This window comes from Montipora capricornis, chromosome 11 (genome assembly GCF_036669925.1).
Source record: "Montipora capricornis isolate CH-2021 chromosome 11, ASM3666992v2, whole genome shotgun sequence".
NCBI lineage: Eukaryota > Metazoa > Cnidaria > Anthozoa > Scleractinia > Acroporidae > Montipora > Montipora capricornis.
Window position 1 is genome coordinate 10476064 of NC_090893.1, and position 19007 is coordinate 10495070.

Sequence of the window (19007 nt, forward strand, 5' to 3'; positions counted from 1 at the left end):
CCAATATTAAAGCTTACGGTATGAACGATGCAAGTTGCGCTTTACTGAGGAACTATCTCTCTGGCAGATCTCGGAGAGTTAAGGTTGGGAACACCTGCTCCAGCTGGGAAAGAGTCAGGCGTGGTGTCCCGCAGCCTTATTACTCCCACATCGATTCAATAGTTTTAGATACTTGTTTATTTCATAATGGCAGAGAAGCCAATCAGTGGTACATACATAGAAAATGGTTTGTTGGTTAATGAGAGCAAAAACCAGGGTCTATTACTTGGTGATAACATAACTTTTCATCCCCTGTAAAGGATACATTAGTGATCTTTGCGAATGGAAATGGACAATAATCTGGATTTTTCTGGTCATATATGAAATGTCAGCAAAAAGATTAATAATCAATTTAACGTTATGATGCGTTATACCTAGGGACACCTTATACTTAAGATTTACAAAGCGTCTATTTTACCACATTTTGATAAATGCTTCTCTGCCTGGTATTTTTGTGGTGCGCGCAATACGGCAAAACTATAAGGGCTAAATTAGGGGGTGTTCGATTGACCGTATTCCGGAATAAGAATACATGGAATAGGAGTCAGAAATCCTTCGTTTTTGCGGACATTTACATTAAAATTGTCAAACACCCGCTAAAATGCTATTTTAAACATATCTTTATCATCCTTGTTGCTTAAAAACGCCAAAACGTAAGGTTTTAAATCATCACTCCACGTGTTCTTATTCCGGAATACGGTCAATCGAACGCACCCCAAGAGAATACTGAGATTACCTGTCCCCTTACGATGTTGTTCTCACAAAAGTCAAACTCTACATCTCCATGCAATAAGTGCATCCAAAATGTCCTCATATTTCGGTATAAATTAAGATCTGTTTTTTAATGATTTTCCTGCTTATATAAAAAATTGAAGTTTTTTCTCCGGTCTTCTTCTTGTGATCTTCGGAAAATTATATGATTCTGTCCTTAGAAAACCTAGAACAACCAGTTATGGCCTTAATTAGTTTTCTTACTTATCAGTTAAGTTGTGAAATGCGCTACCTGATTTTATCCGTACCACTGAGTTTACAGGTTTGAAAATGAGAATCCAGGGCCGCATTTTGCATAGCGGTTGTTCGTTTTAATAAATTAATGTATCTTGAAATATTATATATTTAGTTATATATCCGTATATGTGATGTAAAGGTAAAGGTAAAGTCTCTGCTTACGAGCCAGAAGGCTCATCAGGCCGGCGCTTATCTCCGGTTTCCGTAGCATCAAGCGACTAGGAGTATTTACACTCCCCCCTGGATGGAATGCTAGTCCATCGCAGGGTTACCCCCAGCATTACGCCGGTACCCATTTATACACCTGGGTGAAGAGAGGCACCCTGAGAGTAAAGTGTCTTGCCCAAAAACACAACACAATGTCCCCGGCCAGGCCCCGAACCCAGACCACTCGATCCGGTGTCGAGCGCACTAACCATGAGGCCACCGCGCCTCCCACATATGTAATTTATTTTAGCTTTAAATGTAATGTTTCGAAGATATTAGTTCTTGTGGCTACTCTGATATTCGAGATGAAATAAGTTTATGTATATATGTACGTATGTTACCGTTAGAAGGGCGAGAGCGTACACTTTGTAATGCGCGACTCCAGTGCTTACCATATGAAAGATACAACGACTTTTTTCGAAGAATCTTTAAGCGATCGAAATCTTACGTTAACTTGACAAGGGCGGAACTGAGCTGTGTGTAAGAAAGAGATCTGCCTTATATGGTACAGGGGCCGACATTTCAAACCCCGCCTTCCGGGAGGAAGGCCAACCGCGTCCGAAAACGGTGCGCGGGTCGAAATCCCGGGATGAATCGTCAGGTTCGACGCTTTGGCGCGATGTCCAGAGGTAATGCAACTGGTCCCCCTTTCTCGCTTGTTCAAACATTTCGTCTGCGCATGCGTAAATGCTCTGGCTCTCCGATACGTACCATACGAAAAAAAAAAAGATGCTGGTTTTTGCAAGGAATTGGCATTTCAGTTGATTCTACAAGCATTAACGTATTTATTTATTTTAATTATATTTGTTTGTCTCCATAACCGTTACATTACAAGACTGTATAAACTAAGACGACATAAAGAGGGAGAAAAGCACAAAATAGTTCAGACTAATACTAGCCTTACGTTATAGATTACAAGATTTTTTATCTTTAAGGGAGATATATTTTTTATTTCGCGGGAAAAGAAAAGAAAGAAAAGAGCAAATACAAAATAAACTTTAACTTTAAAGACATGCAAACACAGGGTACCCACGCAGTCACAAGATAAAGCAATATTGTGAAAAGTACATGCGTCTGAGCAAAACAATCATATTTGGTTATAATTCGAACAGATCTTTCTTCAAGGTTTCTTGTTTGGTTTAGTTGGAATAGAAATAGGAACGTCATTCCAGAAACAGTGGGAGTCGGACAGAATTTTCGGATATTGATTCGAAAAGATGGAATTTTAAGATGTGTTGCTCAGATATTAGGGGGTTAATGTGATTGATACGAGCATAAACGTAACATAAGAACTGTGTCTAGTTTTCTCGCATAGGACACAGATCATCCCGCAGTTTATTTAGAATATTTAGCCTGGTCATCGAGGCTTGGAAGAATAAAGAAGACTAAATTGAATAATTTTGGCAATGGCATCAACGATTTAATGTGCTCGTTTCTAATTTAATAGCAATATCTTTCCTTAATCATGTTCTGTAACTCTGTTTCAGCCACTTGTTCAGCGTTGTTATCCCATTCATTTATTACGTTCCATTCACTTGTCAAGGATTGAAGTCAGAACATGGGACAATTTTCTCAGCCAGTATTTATTTTCAGTTCGAAATTCATCGAAAGGAGCTTATATCAGTTGCAAATCATCGTCCAAGAGTATGGTCATTTTTAACATATACGTCAAAAATTTGACTGGGTTGAATTCATTTGGAATCAACGATCATGAATAGTAAATTAAAATCATGAGTTTGTAACTCAACGGTTTGCAACGTCAGTTCTGACGGTGCCTTTCAGTTTTTCTCCAACAAAGTCCTTTAAGTCTTGCCATGAATCACTGATGAATGGATGGTTCACTTCACTTGACACTCAGCAGTTAACTTTGATGTCATTTTTTTCTGATTGGCATGAGAAGGGCAAGAAATTCTACAAAATAAGAACAAACAGGCAATGAGAAATTACCTTGCGGCCGTAGACCGGCAGCTTTAAGTGCGATAGGTTTCACGGAAGTCGAAAATTATTGTTACTGATTTAACAGTAAGGAGGCATTGTAGCCCAGTGATTACGGCGCTTGCCTTGGTTTGTGGACATCTCGGGTTTAAGACCCGTTTTGACCACTCGTTGAACTTCATCCAGGTAGCCTCTATTTCAACATCTCGGTTACACTTGTAATGGGCTCTTTGCACGATACTGTCACATTGTACAAAATCCACCATACTAGATGGCAAAAAGGTATGCAACAGCCTCCAAAACAAAACAATTTCAACCAGCCAAGAATGACTTTTCTATGTTTTGGATGTCCCAGTGCGTAGCTTGCCATCCAGCAGGGCATATTTTATACCATGTGACAGTTTCATGCAAAGGGCCCATTAACCAACTTGTTGCGGCCTCCGGACAGATGGGATTCATAAAGCTTTTTGTTGTTGTTGTTCTCTAATTTCGTTTCATTGGCACTGAAAAGCCTCTACGGAGATAGGGTAATGAACTATGTATTAATTAATTAACTAATAATTAATTAATTAAAATTGGCTTGAAAGTTTCCTGTAATCCCATTGCTTAACTTTACTTGAACAGTGTTGGTATATGATTCGACTTTGATAACTGACATTATTTATCGTCATCATGAATCCTATTAAGAAACCTTTTTTGTCTGTTTCAATAGTGACAATAGAACCGTTTGTCTCACCTTGGTATGAGATCTTTTTATCTTGATCCAAATTGGAACTTTTTATTAATTCATTCAGCTCATCTCGTGGTATGCTGTAGTCCATATTTAATATTATGAAACGTAAATCCGCTGATTCAATGTATCCTTTGTGGTCAGTATCGAAGACTCTAACTGCAAGCGTCATATCAATGAGAAGTTCATCTGTGGTTGTCTCAGTGTCTTGCACACAGTCAGCACACCCTGGAAAGACGATTACTCGGTTTCTTAACAGGCATCTAAATAAGTAAGACTTAAATTGCGATTACGAACACTACCACTTTAATTCCCATGCTGTCATATTTTATATGCTAAAGAGATGACCATTCAAATGAAAGCTACTAAGCAGTACTTTCCTGTGGTGCTATTTATTATGATGTACAAGGTGATTCTATCTTTTGACTCTGTGTGGTAAATCCTAAAGTGTGACCATTCAAATGAAAGCTACTGAGCAGTACTTTCCTGTGGTGCTGTTTGTTATGCTGTGCAAGGTGGTTCTATCTCTTGACTCTGTGGGTGAAATCCTAAAGTGTGACCATTCAAATGAAAGCTACTGAGCAGTACTTTCCTATGGTGCTGTTTATTAGGCTGTACAAGGTGGTTCTAACTTTTGAGTCCGTGGATGAATCCTAAAGTGCGACAATTCGAATGAAAGCTACTGAGGAGTATTTTCCTATGGTGCTGTTTATTATGCTCTAAAAGGTGGTTCTAACTTTTGAGTCTGTGGCTGTAAAATCCTTAAGGGTGACCCCTCAAATGAAAGTTACTGAGCAGTGCTTTCCCTTGGTGATGTTTATTATGCTAAACAAGGTGGTTCTAACTCTTGAGTCTGTGTGTGACCATTTGAATGAAAGCTACTGAGCGGTAAGCCAGAGTGTGTGCAACTTTTGAGGCGGTAAGAGTGTGCTGGATCATTCAAAACTGCTAAGTGGTATGATACTTTAAAGTTGAAGACCACACAACTTTTCAATTCGTGCAAAATTATTGGGGGTTTTCATGTTTCTCACACAAATGGCCATTTAATATCTCATTGTCTTTCAATAAAAAAAAATACTTCATTCCGACCGGCACATTTTAGTGACCAAGCCAAAAAACTCGCCTAATTTCACTAAATTGCCTTTTTTCTGTGCGGTCTTCGTTGCTAATCATAATCTATGTGTTGTAATGACTTCTTGTTTAAGAGCATGGTTTTTCTTCATCTTTGGCTAGGTGACGTCACAAGCCAGTAAGTCAAATCGGTTGTGAATAACATTACAATCGAGCGCAAAGCTTTTTCTGATATTAGAAAAAATACGTCAACCAAACTCACCAGAGTTCACTTTTCTCTGTTTCTTTGCCATGTTTTCGTTGTAGTGGAAAGTTGTCATCGAAAGCTCTGTTTCAATTAAAGTGAGTTTGATGTTTTGTATCGGCCATTTTAAAGTGTTTTTCAACGGGTTTCTCCCTTCATCTGCCGTAATGCTCACTGACGTCATAAGTGATTCCAAATAGACGCCCTCGGCTAATCCGGTGACGCAATCACTTTGAGGCAGGTGTGTTTGTTTTTACACCTCCTCAATCACGTATTGGATCCCACAAATTATTATGCGAAAGTTAACTAAGCTTTTGCTTTCAAGACGCTAAGATCAGATTTTATCATGACGCGGCGCAAGATTTTTAAACTAAAACTGGATTACTTATACGAATAATTTATTCTCATTTGATAAGGCATTCAGCTCGGACAGGAATTATTGAAGGAAAATAGTCATAATCGAACCAATAGGCGTGGTCAAACATTTCATTTTTATTTTGACATCAGAAAACCCGATTAAAAAATAAACGATGTTTTTGCTTTGAATGTCCCCGCTAACGGACTGCCGTGCGTTTCCAACAAAAAAATGTTGACGGCTTGGCAGTGATGTCTCAAAGATCTTTGTGGTGTATGAGGACACGAATGTAAAACCAAACATAAGCAAAAGCTAACTAAAGGAGACTTTGCCGAGTGCTGGTGCACGTAGATGTAGATCATGATGTTATTGCCGGGCAAATTTCGAGCGACATAGTTTTCTCTGTATCTTCAAAAGGGAGGGGTTGACCGTATAAAACTTTTTATTTTACTGTTTTTGCTTCTTTCTAAAGGTTAACAAACCGACTTTTCAAAGTAAGGGTATCGTGGTTCCACATCGTTGGTTGAAAAGACAGGAAAGACTCCCTAACCTTAGAGAAGAAGCACCTGTCCTGGTCATCAATGAATTTCGTATGTTGTCCACACGGAAAAATTCGGTCCGGTTTCCGGGATGAAAAAACAGCTATCAAGAATGGACCAAATAAAAAAAACCTCAATCTGTTCAAATGGCAAAATTTTTGACTGGGCTACAATGGTCTTCGTCGGCGTGGCGTTCTCGGTAGCTTCCTGTTGCTATCATAGTGAACACAGGGAATTTGTGATAAGAATCATGATTTAAGGATTTAAAGGTTTCAGCCTACTTCATTAAACAGCGGATGTCATTGCTTTGTATTTTTAATTTAGTTGCATTTTAATTATAGGCTCCATGAAATAAAATCAATTTTAATCGCAACAGTAGGTCGCAATCCTACGCAATGGGGCGGCTTTAGAAGCTAAATCGCTGTTTAATTTAAGCGAGGGCGCCGATTGAATGTTGTTTTTATAATTTAACACCATTAATATCTACGAGTGTATAATGTACGTATTACGTACCAAAAATACAACAAGCTCTGGTATTGCGCGCGATAAGGATTTATCAGATTCAGGAAAGAGCCTTACGCCGACAGGGAATTTTGCTTCAGTCTTGTACTTGAACAACATGAAAGAGCCTGCCTAAGAAAGCATATTGGGATAACCTGAGTATTAGCTCTTCCTGAGGGGTAGGGGATCAAAGAAAAGCCTATACAGATTGGAATTGAACGTTCAAGGGGATCTCCCATTCAAACCATTTATAGAATGCGGCCTTTGCTGGATCTTTCTATTCTTTTTTTTTTCTCGTGGTACAGGAAAGCCAAGAGAAGTGTTAAAATGTACGACACATGTCGTTTGATGATGTGATGATAATAATAATGATAACCAATAATAATGATAACAATAGACCACTTTCATAAATGTCGACCGCCTTTACATTATTTTGTATTTACGTTAATTAGATCTACTACCCTCATTTTGAAATTTGCTCGTTGTAGCGAGGTTAGTAAGGCTTATTAGCGTTACAACAAGGTCGAGAAGAAGAAGAAGAAGAAGAAGAAGAACAATAACAAGAACAAGAAAAAGAAAAGGAAAGAAAGAAGGAAATGAACTTACAGATAAAGGCTGAATTTTGTTTGTTAAAGTAGGTTTTATTAACATTATAGCCAGGTAATTTTAATTTAAGCATTTGCCTGGTACAGTATTCAAAAAATGAAATAATTTTGATGATACAACACTTTTTCCTCGGTCATCTGAAACAGAGACAATTAGCATCGAATTAGTACAAAAATAAGGTAATTAATTAGCTTAATATAAGTGTGAAGAGAAAGGTGTAAGCTATCAACGAATGAGACACTAATAGCTCCAATTGGTATATCAAGGCTGAGGTAATGTTTTCGAGTATAAGGTGATCTATGTTGAATTCAAATTTCCGTACTTTTTGTTGCAGTTTTTTCTATTAACTACATTAAAGACAGAATAAATGACATTGGATTTTAACTATTTTGGCTATTAGTTGTGTGTGTCTGTTTGTTGTTGTTGTTGTTGTTTTATAGAGGATTCAGAACTACCTTTAAAAAATCACAAAATTAAGGTGGCTCTTAATCCAATGGACAGAATTTTTTTAAACTTTGCCGAAAATTTCACCATGCTATTCTGATTACTTTTCAGAAATAAAAAATGGGGGCTCATCAAATTTGTTTTGAGATATAAGCAACTAAAGACAAAATAAAGGGTGTTTTTGCAGGACGTTCCCGTTGCCATGGTAACTTATTACATCACAATAATGATCGCATCTTGTTTGGAAATAATCGGTGTTTCATATGGTACCATAACATTACTGTTACGTGATACAGTGTTGTAGCGTTACTCGATCTAAACAGAGAGTCTTCTAAGTGTTGAAACCCTTTCGAGCCTCCTTAAACTAGATCAAATCTTTTGCAACATCCTAACCTGTTATTAATACTTAGTGTCTGAAGAACAGCGTTTGATCCGGGAGACGTGAGCAATGTTCCTTGAAATGTCCTAAAATGCAAGATTGCACAGTAATAAGAAATTGAACTGGAGATGAATGATACGAATATCTCAAGTCGAGGTCATGCAGAGACTCCGTGAAGTTGCAAGTTGCATACCAATAACGGGACATATTATTTTTCAGCTGAGGTGAGATAAAACTCGACGATATAAAGAAATGAATCAATAATCAATAAGTACATAAATTAAAGTTATTTTATTTTTAGGATTAGTGGGATAAGCAACTATTTGAGTCTGGTGTTTAAAGTAAGCAAGAAACTTTATTTAAGTGTCTAGTCTTCTACCGCGGGAGCATTAATTAATTGAGGACACTGTAAATTGAAATCAACAAATTAACGCAAATCCAATCAAATGTTGGTTTTTGAGAAGAGATGAAAACCGGAGTACCCGGAGAAAAACCTCTTGGAGCAGAGTAGAGAACCAACAAACTCAATCCACAAATGACGCCGAGTCAGGGAATCGAACACCGGACAGATTGGTGGGAGGCGTCGGAATGCTCTCACCACTACGCAAGTCCTGCAACCCAAAGACAATCTCTAACCTTTTAATTTCATTAAGGAAAAGGAAGATGGACTAGAAATCGACAAGGAAAGAACACTACATGCCTCTCTGTATGAGGGATCACGGGATCCGTGAATTACATTTACTAGCGAGGTGTCTAGCTTTTTAATTTCATTAAGGAAAAGGAAGATGGACTAGAAATCGACAAGGAAAGAACACTATATGCCTCTCTGTATGAGGGATCACGGGATCCGTGAATTACATTTACTAACGAGTTGTAGGTGAATATTCACCTTTTCCCCGTGCACTGCGGTAAATAATTGTTTACTTGGATGGCATAAACTGATTTACGATGTATCAATTTTTCACTTTAGACAAAAAAATTATGCAAGTTATGGATGAAGATTAAAGGCGAAACCTTGTCAAAGAAGGTGGGCGCGGATTTAAATTGATTGTATCATTGAATGTGCGTTTGATTATTAGTAGGACGAACCGGGTAGTACATCAACATTTTATGGGTGTGTCTCGCTCGAAGAAAATCACAAGCATAAACGAGGAACACACATAGCATGCGCGTGCACTTTTAAACCGGAAACCGCTGACCTCACTTACCACCCATGTCATAGTCGTTGAGAGCTGATTTGTTTTCTTGTCCCTTTCATCGATTCGAACAAGTCTCCAGATTCCATCCAATTTCGGCTTCGGTGGAGCAGGTGGTAACATATAAACCAAAGAATCACGTTCGACTTCGTCCCTTTCGATCAGTTTTTGAGACAAAATAAAGTTATTGCCTTTACAGTTTTTAAGACAAAATAAAGTTATTGACTTTAAAAGTTTGAATTGATGGTTTCCATCTGACCTCACGTCGGCTATGTTGGTGTACAGGACCGTGCATTAAAATGTCTATTGGGAGTTCGACTCTTTTATTATACAAAACTTGTGGGGCCATTTTCTATTGTTCTGTTCACCAACATGACCGTCTTTTCACGAGGATGCAAACCATGCAAGAATTGTCCGGCCATCTAATTGACAAATTAAAGCAAGATAGCGATTCCCTGGTTTTGCATGCATTGCGCAACCCTACTGCGTATAATTTCTTGCAACATTAGCGCGGGCACATCGATAAAATGGCGGATTTTCATTGACGCCAAGCCTAATCCGTCAAGGAATGGCCATTTCTCCTGAACGAGTAAGGTGACCCCCATTTTTTATTTCATACATTTGCTGAGAATGGAGTCTTCATGCAGTGAAAAAATTAGCAAAGATCTATGGCCAGTTTTTTGGCAATTTCATAAAACTGTACGGAAGGAGACATTACGAGTCGAACAGCCCATACTAAAGTTAAGTTAAATCTATTTTGGAGTGTCAAGTACTCACGAAGACATTGAAATAAAATTTTCCGTTACGTACTTGAATTAACCATAGAATGACACAACGCTCTGTGTTATACGTTGGATTACATTTATAAAATCGAGCTAGAAATGTCCAACATTGGGGGGTGCGCGGCAATTGTCAAAGTAGCTCAAATAGCCGTTTTATTCAACCAACCATTTTAGTTAAGCAAAGTCTCCTCCCATTACTAGAAGCAAGACTTTGTAAGATATTAAGTTTGTAAGTACTCCTTCAAGCTTCCAAATCAAATTTGTGAATAGGGCGCAGGTATTACCCATTACCATGGCTGTCGAGGTTGGATCAAAATACACGATTGGGCGGCTGCGTCTTATATAGATCAAGAAATGATGAGCTATCTGCAATTTTGAAGTTCATAGCTCAAAGGAGTAGTTAACGAAGCCGTCGAGTAATACAATCATTCTTTTCATGTAACGAGAACATTCTTACTTCATTATTGTTGTAAGACTTAGTGCATTGCTCTCCAGTTGTTCCATGGCAGTTGGACCAAAATCTTACAGACGAGTGCTGTACCGATTCCTAAATGGCTTACAAACGTCATCAATCGTGTATTTGTGTTGCAGACGACAAACCCTCGCGCTCGCGCTGTGTATATCGATGAAGTAAATATGCTCGCACTCTGCAGAGTGAGAGGGTTTTGGCCTTTTCGGTTGTTCAAAAGATGGATAACAGTATCCACAGTATAAATCAATGTCCAGCTGATGATCAAGCACCGTCTAAACCAATCACGTTGTACAGTGGACATCGCTAAATTTAGCCTGCTTCATTGCTTGTCGATTTTTATGTCTCTAGATACAATTCTTTGGTCCATATGAGTAGTGTGTTTTGGGAGGTACGAGGTACGAAACTATATTCAACATCATTGTTTCTACATAGTACATACTCAACCCCCGGTTATTCCGTTTCTAGCTTTCTGATTGGCTCGCCAAATCTCGGATCTCAGCGACTAGTATAAATACACAGGTGATTATACAAAATCGCGCGCTCTCATTGGCTCGCTATCTCGGATTATCAGCCGCTAATCACCTCGACGGACGAAAATGGCTGCCAGTTGTCGTTTTGCCACTATAAGTGAAGATGATTTCGCGTTGAAATGTTTTTTTTTTCTCTTTTTTGAAATAATCACCTGTGTATTTGTACTAAAACAATTATTCGCCTCAGGCTCAGTGATTATCGGTGAATATTCAACTGTGAAGTTCAAAAGTTCATTCTCGCTGTCGATAATTTTCCCCATTTTACGATCATGTAATAACAACACAAATGTTTACCTTAATGTTTTAATTGTGAAGTATATACTAAAACAATTATTCCATTCGTACTTATATTGGATATGAGGCCCTTATAGCCAACTCGGCGCTATGCGCCTCGTTGCCGGGCTATTCATCACCTCATATCCAATGCGCACTCATGGAATAATTGTTAATTAGCTGACATTGTTCTCAAATTCGAGAGGCTTTCATGATGAGCAACCAAAACTGATAAAGTAAGTGTGTTCAATCGCACCTCTTGATGTGAAGCAGATTACTCCTTTTTATTATATAGAGCGAGTTTCAAAACCAAAGTAATTACTTTGGCCAATCAAAAAGGACGGAGACAATCCAGTAAACCAATCAAAACTCGAAGTAATTACACGTAACCGACACAAAGCGCGGGAAAATGTGCACGCGCAAGCCACGATTGGTTTTGGTTTCACCTCTGATTGGTTGAAAAAATGGCGCGAGAACTTTGAACCAATCACTGAGTGAAGTAATCATAAACCAAAGTATATAAATAAATGTTCTATTGAGGCCTTAAACTGCTGACACTCAATTGAAAACTGCTCTAAACACCAATGAAATACCAATTGAGCTTACGCGCGAAAACATGATATTCTGGTTTCTATTCTACAGTATGTTTTGTATTCATTATTTTGTTAAAACAATATCGTAAAATTATCCTAACTTTATGTACATAATATTCTGCGTGAGTTGCATAAAATTGACTTGACTTGACTTGACTTAATGTCAGGTCACATTAGTGAGTACTTGTTGCCAGGCTGAGGTTATTCCACACTTTTGGTCATGCATTGACTTTGACGAATTACCATTTTGACCACTTCTTTTTCTGGTACCTCACTGAGTTGTTCCTAAATCTGAATAAAAATCGTGTCAAGGATTCAGAACGCACATTAACTTATGATTACATTGAATTCAGATACTTATTTCTCTCTATCAACCAATTACGATATCAGCTTTATAGAGAAAACGTACGGAATCTGGTTAACAACTTTTGTCGCCCTGCGATCCCGGGTTTTGATCTCTTTTGTTGCTTTGGCCTTGCTTTTTCCTTCAAGTAGAAGAAATTGAAATTTGAGACAATTATCGTCGACGGAATCGCTAAAATACAGCAGACACCGCATACAGCGCAAAGGGCGCTGAAAATTTTTCCTGCTATTGTCGTTGGCGTGACGTCACCATATCCCACGGTTGTCATGGTAACAATGATGAACCAAAATGTGTCTGGAATACTTGTGAATATGGTCGACTGGTCAGTAGTCTCACAGTAATAGACCATGGACGAAAATAGCACCAAGGTAACTACCACGCAAAGAAATAAAAAGGCAATTTCCTTGACGCATGCATTTAAGGTTTTGAGCAGTATTTGAAGGCCCAACGAGAAACGTGTTAACTTGAATATTGAGAAGACCATCGCAAATAGTAGAATACGCTTTAGAACATTTGTTTTTGTATCGGTGGATATTAACTCTAAGACGATGATGAGAAGAAGATAAGGCAAGAACGACAGTAAGTCAAAAATACCTTGCACTGAAAACACATACATTTTCTTGTCAAGTGCGCAAAACGTTCTAATTACATATTCCAGGGCAAACCAAGAAACGCAAAGTTTTTCACTGAAGGACAAAAAGAAGCTGATCTTTTCCACGTCTTCTCCTGTTTGATTACAGCAGCTGTTGAGAGTAAGGACATTTCTGACGTAAGGAATCGTTTTAATGCACAGCAAAGCAACGAAAAAAACTGTTATAAAAATTGTCCAAACGTCTATCATTCTGTAGAAAAACGAAGGAGACCGTCTTCTGCCTGGTTCGAAGAGATCTGCGATTTTTGACAAAACGTTTTGGCAACACGACGAAGATCTGCCGGTCTCAAACCCAACATGATCAGAGCATCCTATTTCTGCTTGTGATTCAGCTATCTTGTCCTCGGCCTCTTGACCAAGTTCAAAGAACTTGACGTCATCTTCAAATGTCTGCCATGGTATCCCATCGGGCTTAACAAGAATCCCGCCATCTGTTGCTCCTGATTGGTAGTAAAACAAGATGCTGTCGAATGCATCTCTGTTTCTCTCAAAGAAATATTCGTTGCTCGAAGATCGGTAGTATGGCGCCCTCTTTGTTGGTGAACCAAGAACAGAATGGGGAAGCCTCGCTAACGTATTCTCGTACGTCTCGAATTTTATCCCCGATACATTAATCACGACGCGGTCGAGGTTCTCAAAGTCAGCTATATCTTGAGTCCTAGACATCACCTCTACCTCTTCCATTTCGATACTAAACATGTGAGCTCAATAATCCTGTTTGACATACACGCCTCGCTTTTGTGATTGCTCGACCTTTTCACTAAGTGGACTTGAAATTTTCTATTTTTTTATCACCTTCACCTTGCTTTGTAAAAGACTGATCCTTGAGTCATTATCAAACATATGAAATCATTGTATTTCTGTGAAGTTCGCCGAAGAGGAGGATTTTCGTTGAGAAAGTTTTTTCCAAGACATTCACAACCAAGGTAGGGATTGGCACGGTACCATTAAATAATGTAGCTTCATGCTGCCCATCCGTATGTTAACCGTGTTGACACCAGCTTAGCAACAACAGTGCTTCCAAACGGGTCTCCAAAGATATTCACAACTGTCGACGCTTGGAGTTCCAAAGTTCACTTTTTGAGATTATTCGTCTTGGTTGCAGAAAGGTCGATTGAAGTCAAGTTACATGAATGTACAACAAGTGTTAAATTATTTCTTCGACAGACGTGCCGGAAGATCACACTTCCATGTATCGATAGAAGGATACTGTATCCAGCGCAAAAAAGCAAATTTTGTTAATCCAATTTCTCCTCCAAAACACACAAATGTAACGGAACTAACTCGCCTATTTTGATCCGTGCAACTCAAAACGTACAGAGAAGAATTATGAACAGATTCTCTACTCCAGTGGAACTGTGCGACTATACAGAGTATAATTCATGCACTTAAGTCTCAGGTCACGCGTTCGAATTAAATGTCTAAAATGTCATATCTCAGGGATTAGTATTTGACATATTCAAAAGATCTTGTTTACTTAAGTTTGAAAATGATCTATAATACAAGAGTAGACTGCAACTGAAAAAAGTAAACAAGTCATCATGTCTTCTGATGAATACAGAGAAATTGAGCAGAATTTTCCCTACCGTGGAGATTCAACACCGACGTGCAAGGATTGAAATTATCAGACCTTGACGTCTTGGGTACAGTTTTGACCATTACTCACAAAACTATTTGCCACTGAGCCGGCCCACACGTTAAAGGAAATCCAAAAAATCCAATCTACTCAACGTGAAAGACGGGCCTTCAAAGTCACTTGTAGCTCCCGAATTGGCTCCTGCGCCAGGGCCAGTTGCCAGTTTACATCGAATTTAGTTTTCAAATAAAATGGAATATTGATTTGATAAAATACAGTATTAATTTGGAAAATTCACAAGAGATCAGGTCCCAGTCGCTCGAACGATGGATAGCGCTATCCGCCGGATAAATCACTATCCAGTGGACACGTGGTAGCGAAACCAATTGCCCCGGGGGGGGGGGGGGGACTCCCATATGAAACAGATGGGGATGCTCGTCGGAAATTTTGAATTTAACCCCTAAAGGAGACCAATCTAGGCGTGGCTTAAGCAAATTTTGACCCCTAAAAGAGACCGTTTAAAAATACAAAAATACGACACGCAATGAGTTTTAATGATAAAAAGGCATAATCATCGAATGCTTTTATCTAAAAAGAAAATTTAAAAGGAAATTTGACTTCTGTTTCTCTTCGCGTAATTCTGTGTTACTTCGCGGAACCCTAAACGAGACCTTGGTGGCATAAAATATTGGCGCTTTGCCCGGAACACCCTAAGCGAGACCAAAATCCAAAATTTACACCCCTAAGCGAGACGACGAGCATCCCCGTCTGTTTCATATGGGAGTTCCCCCCCCCGGGCCAATTGCGCTATCATGATCCAGTGGATAGTGATTCATCCGGTGGACAGCGTTATCCACCTTTTGAACAACTGGGGCCAGTGATATAAGCCGGGCTTTATCATTTATGATTTATATGTTGTTACTTGGTTTCAAAGTCTACGCAAGACAGCAAAAATGCGGCCCTGTACAATATTTTCCACTTCATTTATATTTATTTTAGAGATAATTTATTTGTATTGATAGTTTCGCTTAAAGTTGTTCTTTAGATCATTGATCTCGAGTATTTTCGGACGAATTCACACGTTCACGGATGTCGAGCAAAATTGCCGCTTTTTTTCCATATTTTCACTTAACATCTAACCTGATTTATGACACCGAATTAATTGTATGCCCCTGCAAAGTTGTATAGAAATCTATTACCGCAATTAACATAAACTTGGAATCTCAAACTCGTTAAATTCTTCCAGCAAAGTTGTGCTCTCCATGGCTACACTTTTTTATGTGTAAAAAAATGGTTTCTCAATTGGGCCCAATATTTTCGAAAGTCAAAACATTGGCAGTACGCTAAATTTAACGCTACCGGCTAAGGAGGTCTTTTGAACAAACTGTCAGTTTATGTGAAGTGCATCAGTAAAATGTTGGTTTTATCCAGAAAACGTCAGGGTTTTAGTATAAAGAGAGATCATCACTCCACAAGCCTCCTCCGTGCATTAGACAGTTGGGTGGTACACATAAGTTTAAACAGCTGTGATGTAAATATAACATAACATATGAGGCTTACTTCTAATGATTGCTCAGCTGTTACCCACTTTATTTTTTCGCAGAGTTAAACTGACAATGCAAAGTATATATCTAGGTGTTTAAGGATTTATGTTTTGTACCTCCCCTCTCACTTCGATTACTTTCTTAATGACTTGCGGGGCTCCTGCTGCGTATAATTTTATGCTGTTGATTGTCTAATAAAATTATTAATGCTATTCGCGGAGGCTCGAGATCGTTTTGCTCGGCAGAAATTCAATAAAATGCTTCGGCAAGTTCGAGTTTTTGAAAATTCGACATCCGAGAACCGGCTTCGCAGTCGAACGGGACAAAAAGTGGGAAACTGGGCAATCAAAGCAAGCCGACAACTTTTTGTAGGTGAATGGAGCACATTTTCAAACTTATTTCAACATTTATTTTAGCGCTAAAAGATGGATTTTTTCCAGTGGTATTGCGCAATAAGCAATGTGGAAGACCTTAGACAGCAATGACCAGAACCAGTTGCTTACCAGCGGTTTTCGTTAAAGTAATGGTTTGCTGGGGGTGCTCAGTCTCGCGGGCTCAGAAAACCTGGTTGTGGTCATTGTTATTTTAGGTTTTTCAGGCAATGTGGCCCAGTGGTTAGGGCGCTTGCCTTGAGATCCGGGGATCCCCGGGTTCAAGAAACGTTCTGACCACTGGTTGAATTTCTTCCTGGTAGTCCCTGGTTGGACTTCTCGGCTGCACTTGTAAATAGCCAAGTCAGTGAGATTCTTAACATCTGTTGTTGAATGTTTTGTTCTGCCGTGATTGTGTTCATTGGCCTTGAAAATCCCCACCCCTCCCCCCCCCCCCCCCAATGTGTGTGTATGCGGGTGTGTAAGTCAATGTCCAGACTGACTGTGTTACCAAAATAACAAAGCAAAAAGTTGCCCAAGATTTCCGGAGATAGATAGGTAGCTTCGAACCTAGCCTGCGAACGCAGACGTATTTTCGGCGGAGAGAAATGACCGCCGGAAATACGTCTGCGTTCGCAGGCTACTTCCAACCTTGCTGAAAGTCGAAACTCGCTTCGTTGTTTTGCATAAAAATAAATTTGGTACGGAGAAAGGTAAAGAAATGTGAACCTTGTTTATTTATTTCCATGTTTAAGCCTTTTCACTGGTTATAATAAAAATTTCTATACTATACTTGTGACCGATAAAAACATGTCTTGGCACCGACTGCAGTAAACACCCGCATATAATAACCTAGATTTTTCCAAGTTAGCCAAAATAGGTTCTAATAAAAAATGGTATTTACAGTAGTCTTGGGCTATCTAGGTTCTTAAATTGATTATTATTTCCAGGAAAGATACATAGTCTATCATATGGTAAGACTGATTTCCTCTGATGAGCACGCTGATACCTTTCTATTTCATAACAATGAAAAATACGTTTTGAACAAGATCTGTGTAGTTTAAATTTGAACAGACTTAACTGATAAGAGTGTAAAGTGAAGTGCTACTTTTCTACCCCATATGAACCATGTGAGCGTTACCCTTCTAATGGAAATAGCCCCACACAAGGACAGAGAAAAGTAAAAAAAAAGTAAAGTGGTGCATTTATATAGCGCCCTTATCATAACGTCTCAAAGGCGCTTTACAATGATCAATTTACCCCCAGCGGACTGGAAGCATATACAGGCGCAAATTGCAGCCGCTTCTAAGCAGTCCATGCATGCTGGTACTCATTTTACCGACCTCGGAAGGATGGAAAGCTGAGTGAACTTTAGCGGGAAAGAAGGTCGCCAAATATTCCAGTCTCGGCAGAACCGGGAATGGAACCCGGGACCTTAGGGTTGGAAGGCAGAGATCTTACCACTGCGCCAACCCCTCAGAGAAAAACTTTGACCAGGGTGGGAAATGAACCCACGACCTTCGGGTTAGATCACCGCTGCTCTACCGAACCTGCTCTACCGACCTCTTCCCACCCTGGTCAGAGTTCTTCTCTGACCTTGTGTGGGCCCATTTCCATTAGCAGGGCTAACGCTCACATGACTCATATGGGATACAAAACTAGCACTTCACATTACACTCTAATCAGTAAAGTCTGTTGAAATATAAGTGCTACACGGCCAACGTTTGCAAAAAAAAAAAAAAAAACGTAACCCTTCCTTGCAGTTTAAATTTGGTCCAGTCGCCTTATCGCCTTAGCCTGTTCCAGGTTCCCAGATGGTAGGGAAAGATAAAAAAATGCGTGCGAAAAATTATTGGCTATCTGGGAGCCTGGAATGGGCTACATTCACCTGAGATTTCAAGGCCATTTTCTAAAATAGGAACCTGGTTAATTCTGTAGGCTAAGCTGGTTCTTAAGTAAGGGGGGTCTAACTTGAAAATGAAATCTTTAGCCTAACAGGTTCTTAAATTCTAGGTTCATATATGTGGGTGTTTACTATATGTAATCGCATGGGACCGAGGGCGATTAAGGATTAATTTCTCTTGTATTTTCAAAGTTTTCACAAAATTGCCCGAGTTGCGAGGCAACAAGGACAATTTGGAAAACTTTGAAAATACAAGTAAAATTAATCCTTAAGTGCCCTCGTGATTAAAGAAAAATGCCCTCCGTCTCTGAGGCAATCAGCATAATATTTTGCCCCGTGTGTGATAAATGTATTCATACATGGTCTGGCAGATTTACATGACTGTTGTTACTTTAATAAGCACTCAGTCACCGTAATGTGTATACTTAATAAAAAAAAAAAACAACATTTACACTTCAACTCACCATGCATGCATACATTAAAGCTAGCGCGCGCCCCGGCACTGAAAGTCTTAGAAAGGAAGAATATTTCATTTCAAGTTCGATTGTTTTGTGTGACAATCGTTGTACAACATCAAATGTAAACTATATATTTAACGGAATTTAATTATTGTAGGATCAAGTTCTTCAAGGGTAATATCAATCAAAATAGGTAATAATCAATAAATTATCAATAATACCATATACTGTTTTT

At 39.0% G+C, this 19007-nt stretch overlaps 4 protein-coding genes across 4 annotated transcripts in view; 1 reads left to right on the plus strand and 3 right to left on the minus strand.

Moving 5' to 3' along the window:
• Window positions 1-1997: 1997 nt before the first annotated feature.
• On the minus strand, window positions 1998-5407 carry LOC138023843 (calmodulin-like). Its single transcript, XM_068870927.1, has 3 exons — window positions 5253-5407; window positions 3926-4147; window positions 1998-3165 (listed from the first exon to the last, which is right to left on the minus strand). The coding sequence occupies exons 1-3, from the start codon at window positions 5308-5310 to the stop codon at window positions 3128-3130; spliced, it is 318 nt and encodes a 105-aa protein (XP_068727028.1). The 5' UTR covers window positions 5311-5407; the 3' UTR covers window positions 1998-3127.
• Window positions 5408-11327: 5920 nt separating this feature from the next.
• On the minus strand, window positions 11328-14663 carry LOC138024030 (potassium voltage-gated channel subfamily A member 2-like). Its single transcript, XM_068871120.1, has one exon. It carries the CDS (start codon window positions 13617-13619, stop codon window positions 12297-12299), a length of 1323 nt encoding a protein of 440 aa, XP_068727221.1. The 5' UTR covers window positions 13620-14663; the 3' UTR covers window positions 11328-12296.
• Window positions 13733-19007, plus strand: part of LOC138024032 (calmodulin-like) — a 17048-nt gene continuing 11773 nt past the window's right edge. The window contains exon 1 of the mRNA XM_068871122.1: window positions 13733-13846. The gene's annotated coding sequence lies outside the window, so the exon portion shown is untranslated. The remainder of the gene's footprint in view (window positions 13847-19007) is intronic.
• Window positions 17121-19007, minus strand: part of LOC138024031 (calmodulin, striated muscle-like) — a 7305-nt gene continuing 5418 nt past the window's right edge. Inside the window, exon 5 of the mRNA XM_068871121.1 lies at window positions 17121-19007. This exon is cut by the window's right edge and continues 142 nt beyond it. The gene's annotated coding sequence lies outside the window, so the exon portion shown is untranslated.

Excerpts from the sequence above, each read along its gene's own strand:
- LOC138024030 (XM_068871120.1), bottom strand. The coding sequence starts at position 13,619 with ATGTTTAGTATCGAAATGGAAGAGGTAGAGGTGATGTCTAGGACTCAA.
- LOC138023843 (XM_068870927.1), bottom strand. The coding sequence starts at position 5,310 with ATGACAACTTTCCACTACAACGAAAACATGGCAAAGAAACAGAGAAAA. Across the intron at positions 4,148-5,252 it reads ACAGAGAAAAGTGAACTCTG|GGTGTGCTGACTGTGTGCAA; the intron begins GTGAGTTTGGTT and ends TCGTCTTTCCAG. Across the intron at positions 3,166-3,925 it reads TAAAAAGATCTCATACCAAG|AATTTCTTGCCCTTCTCATG; the intron begins GTGAGACAAACG and ends CTTATTTTGTAG.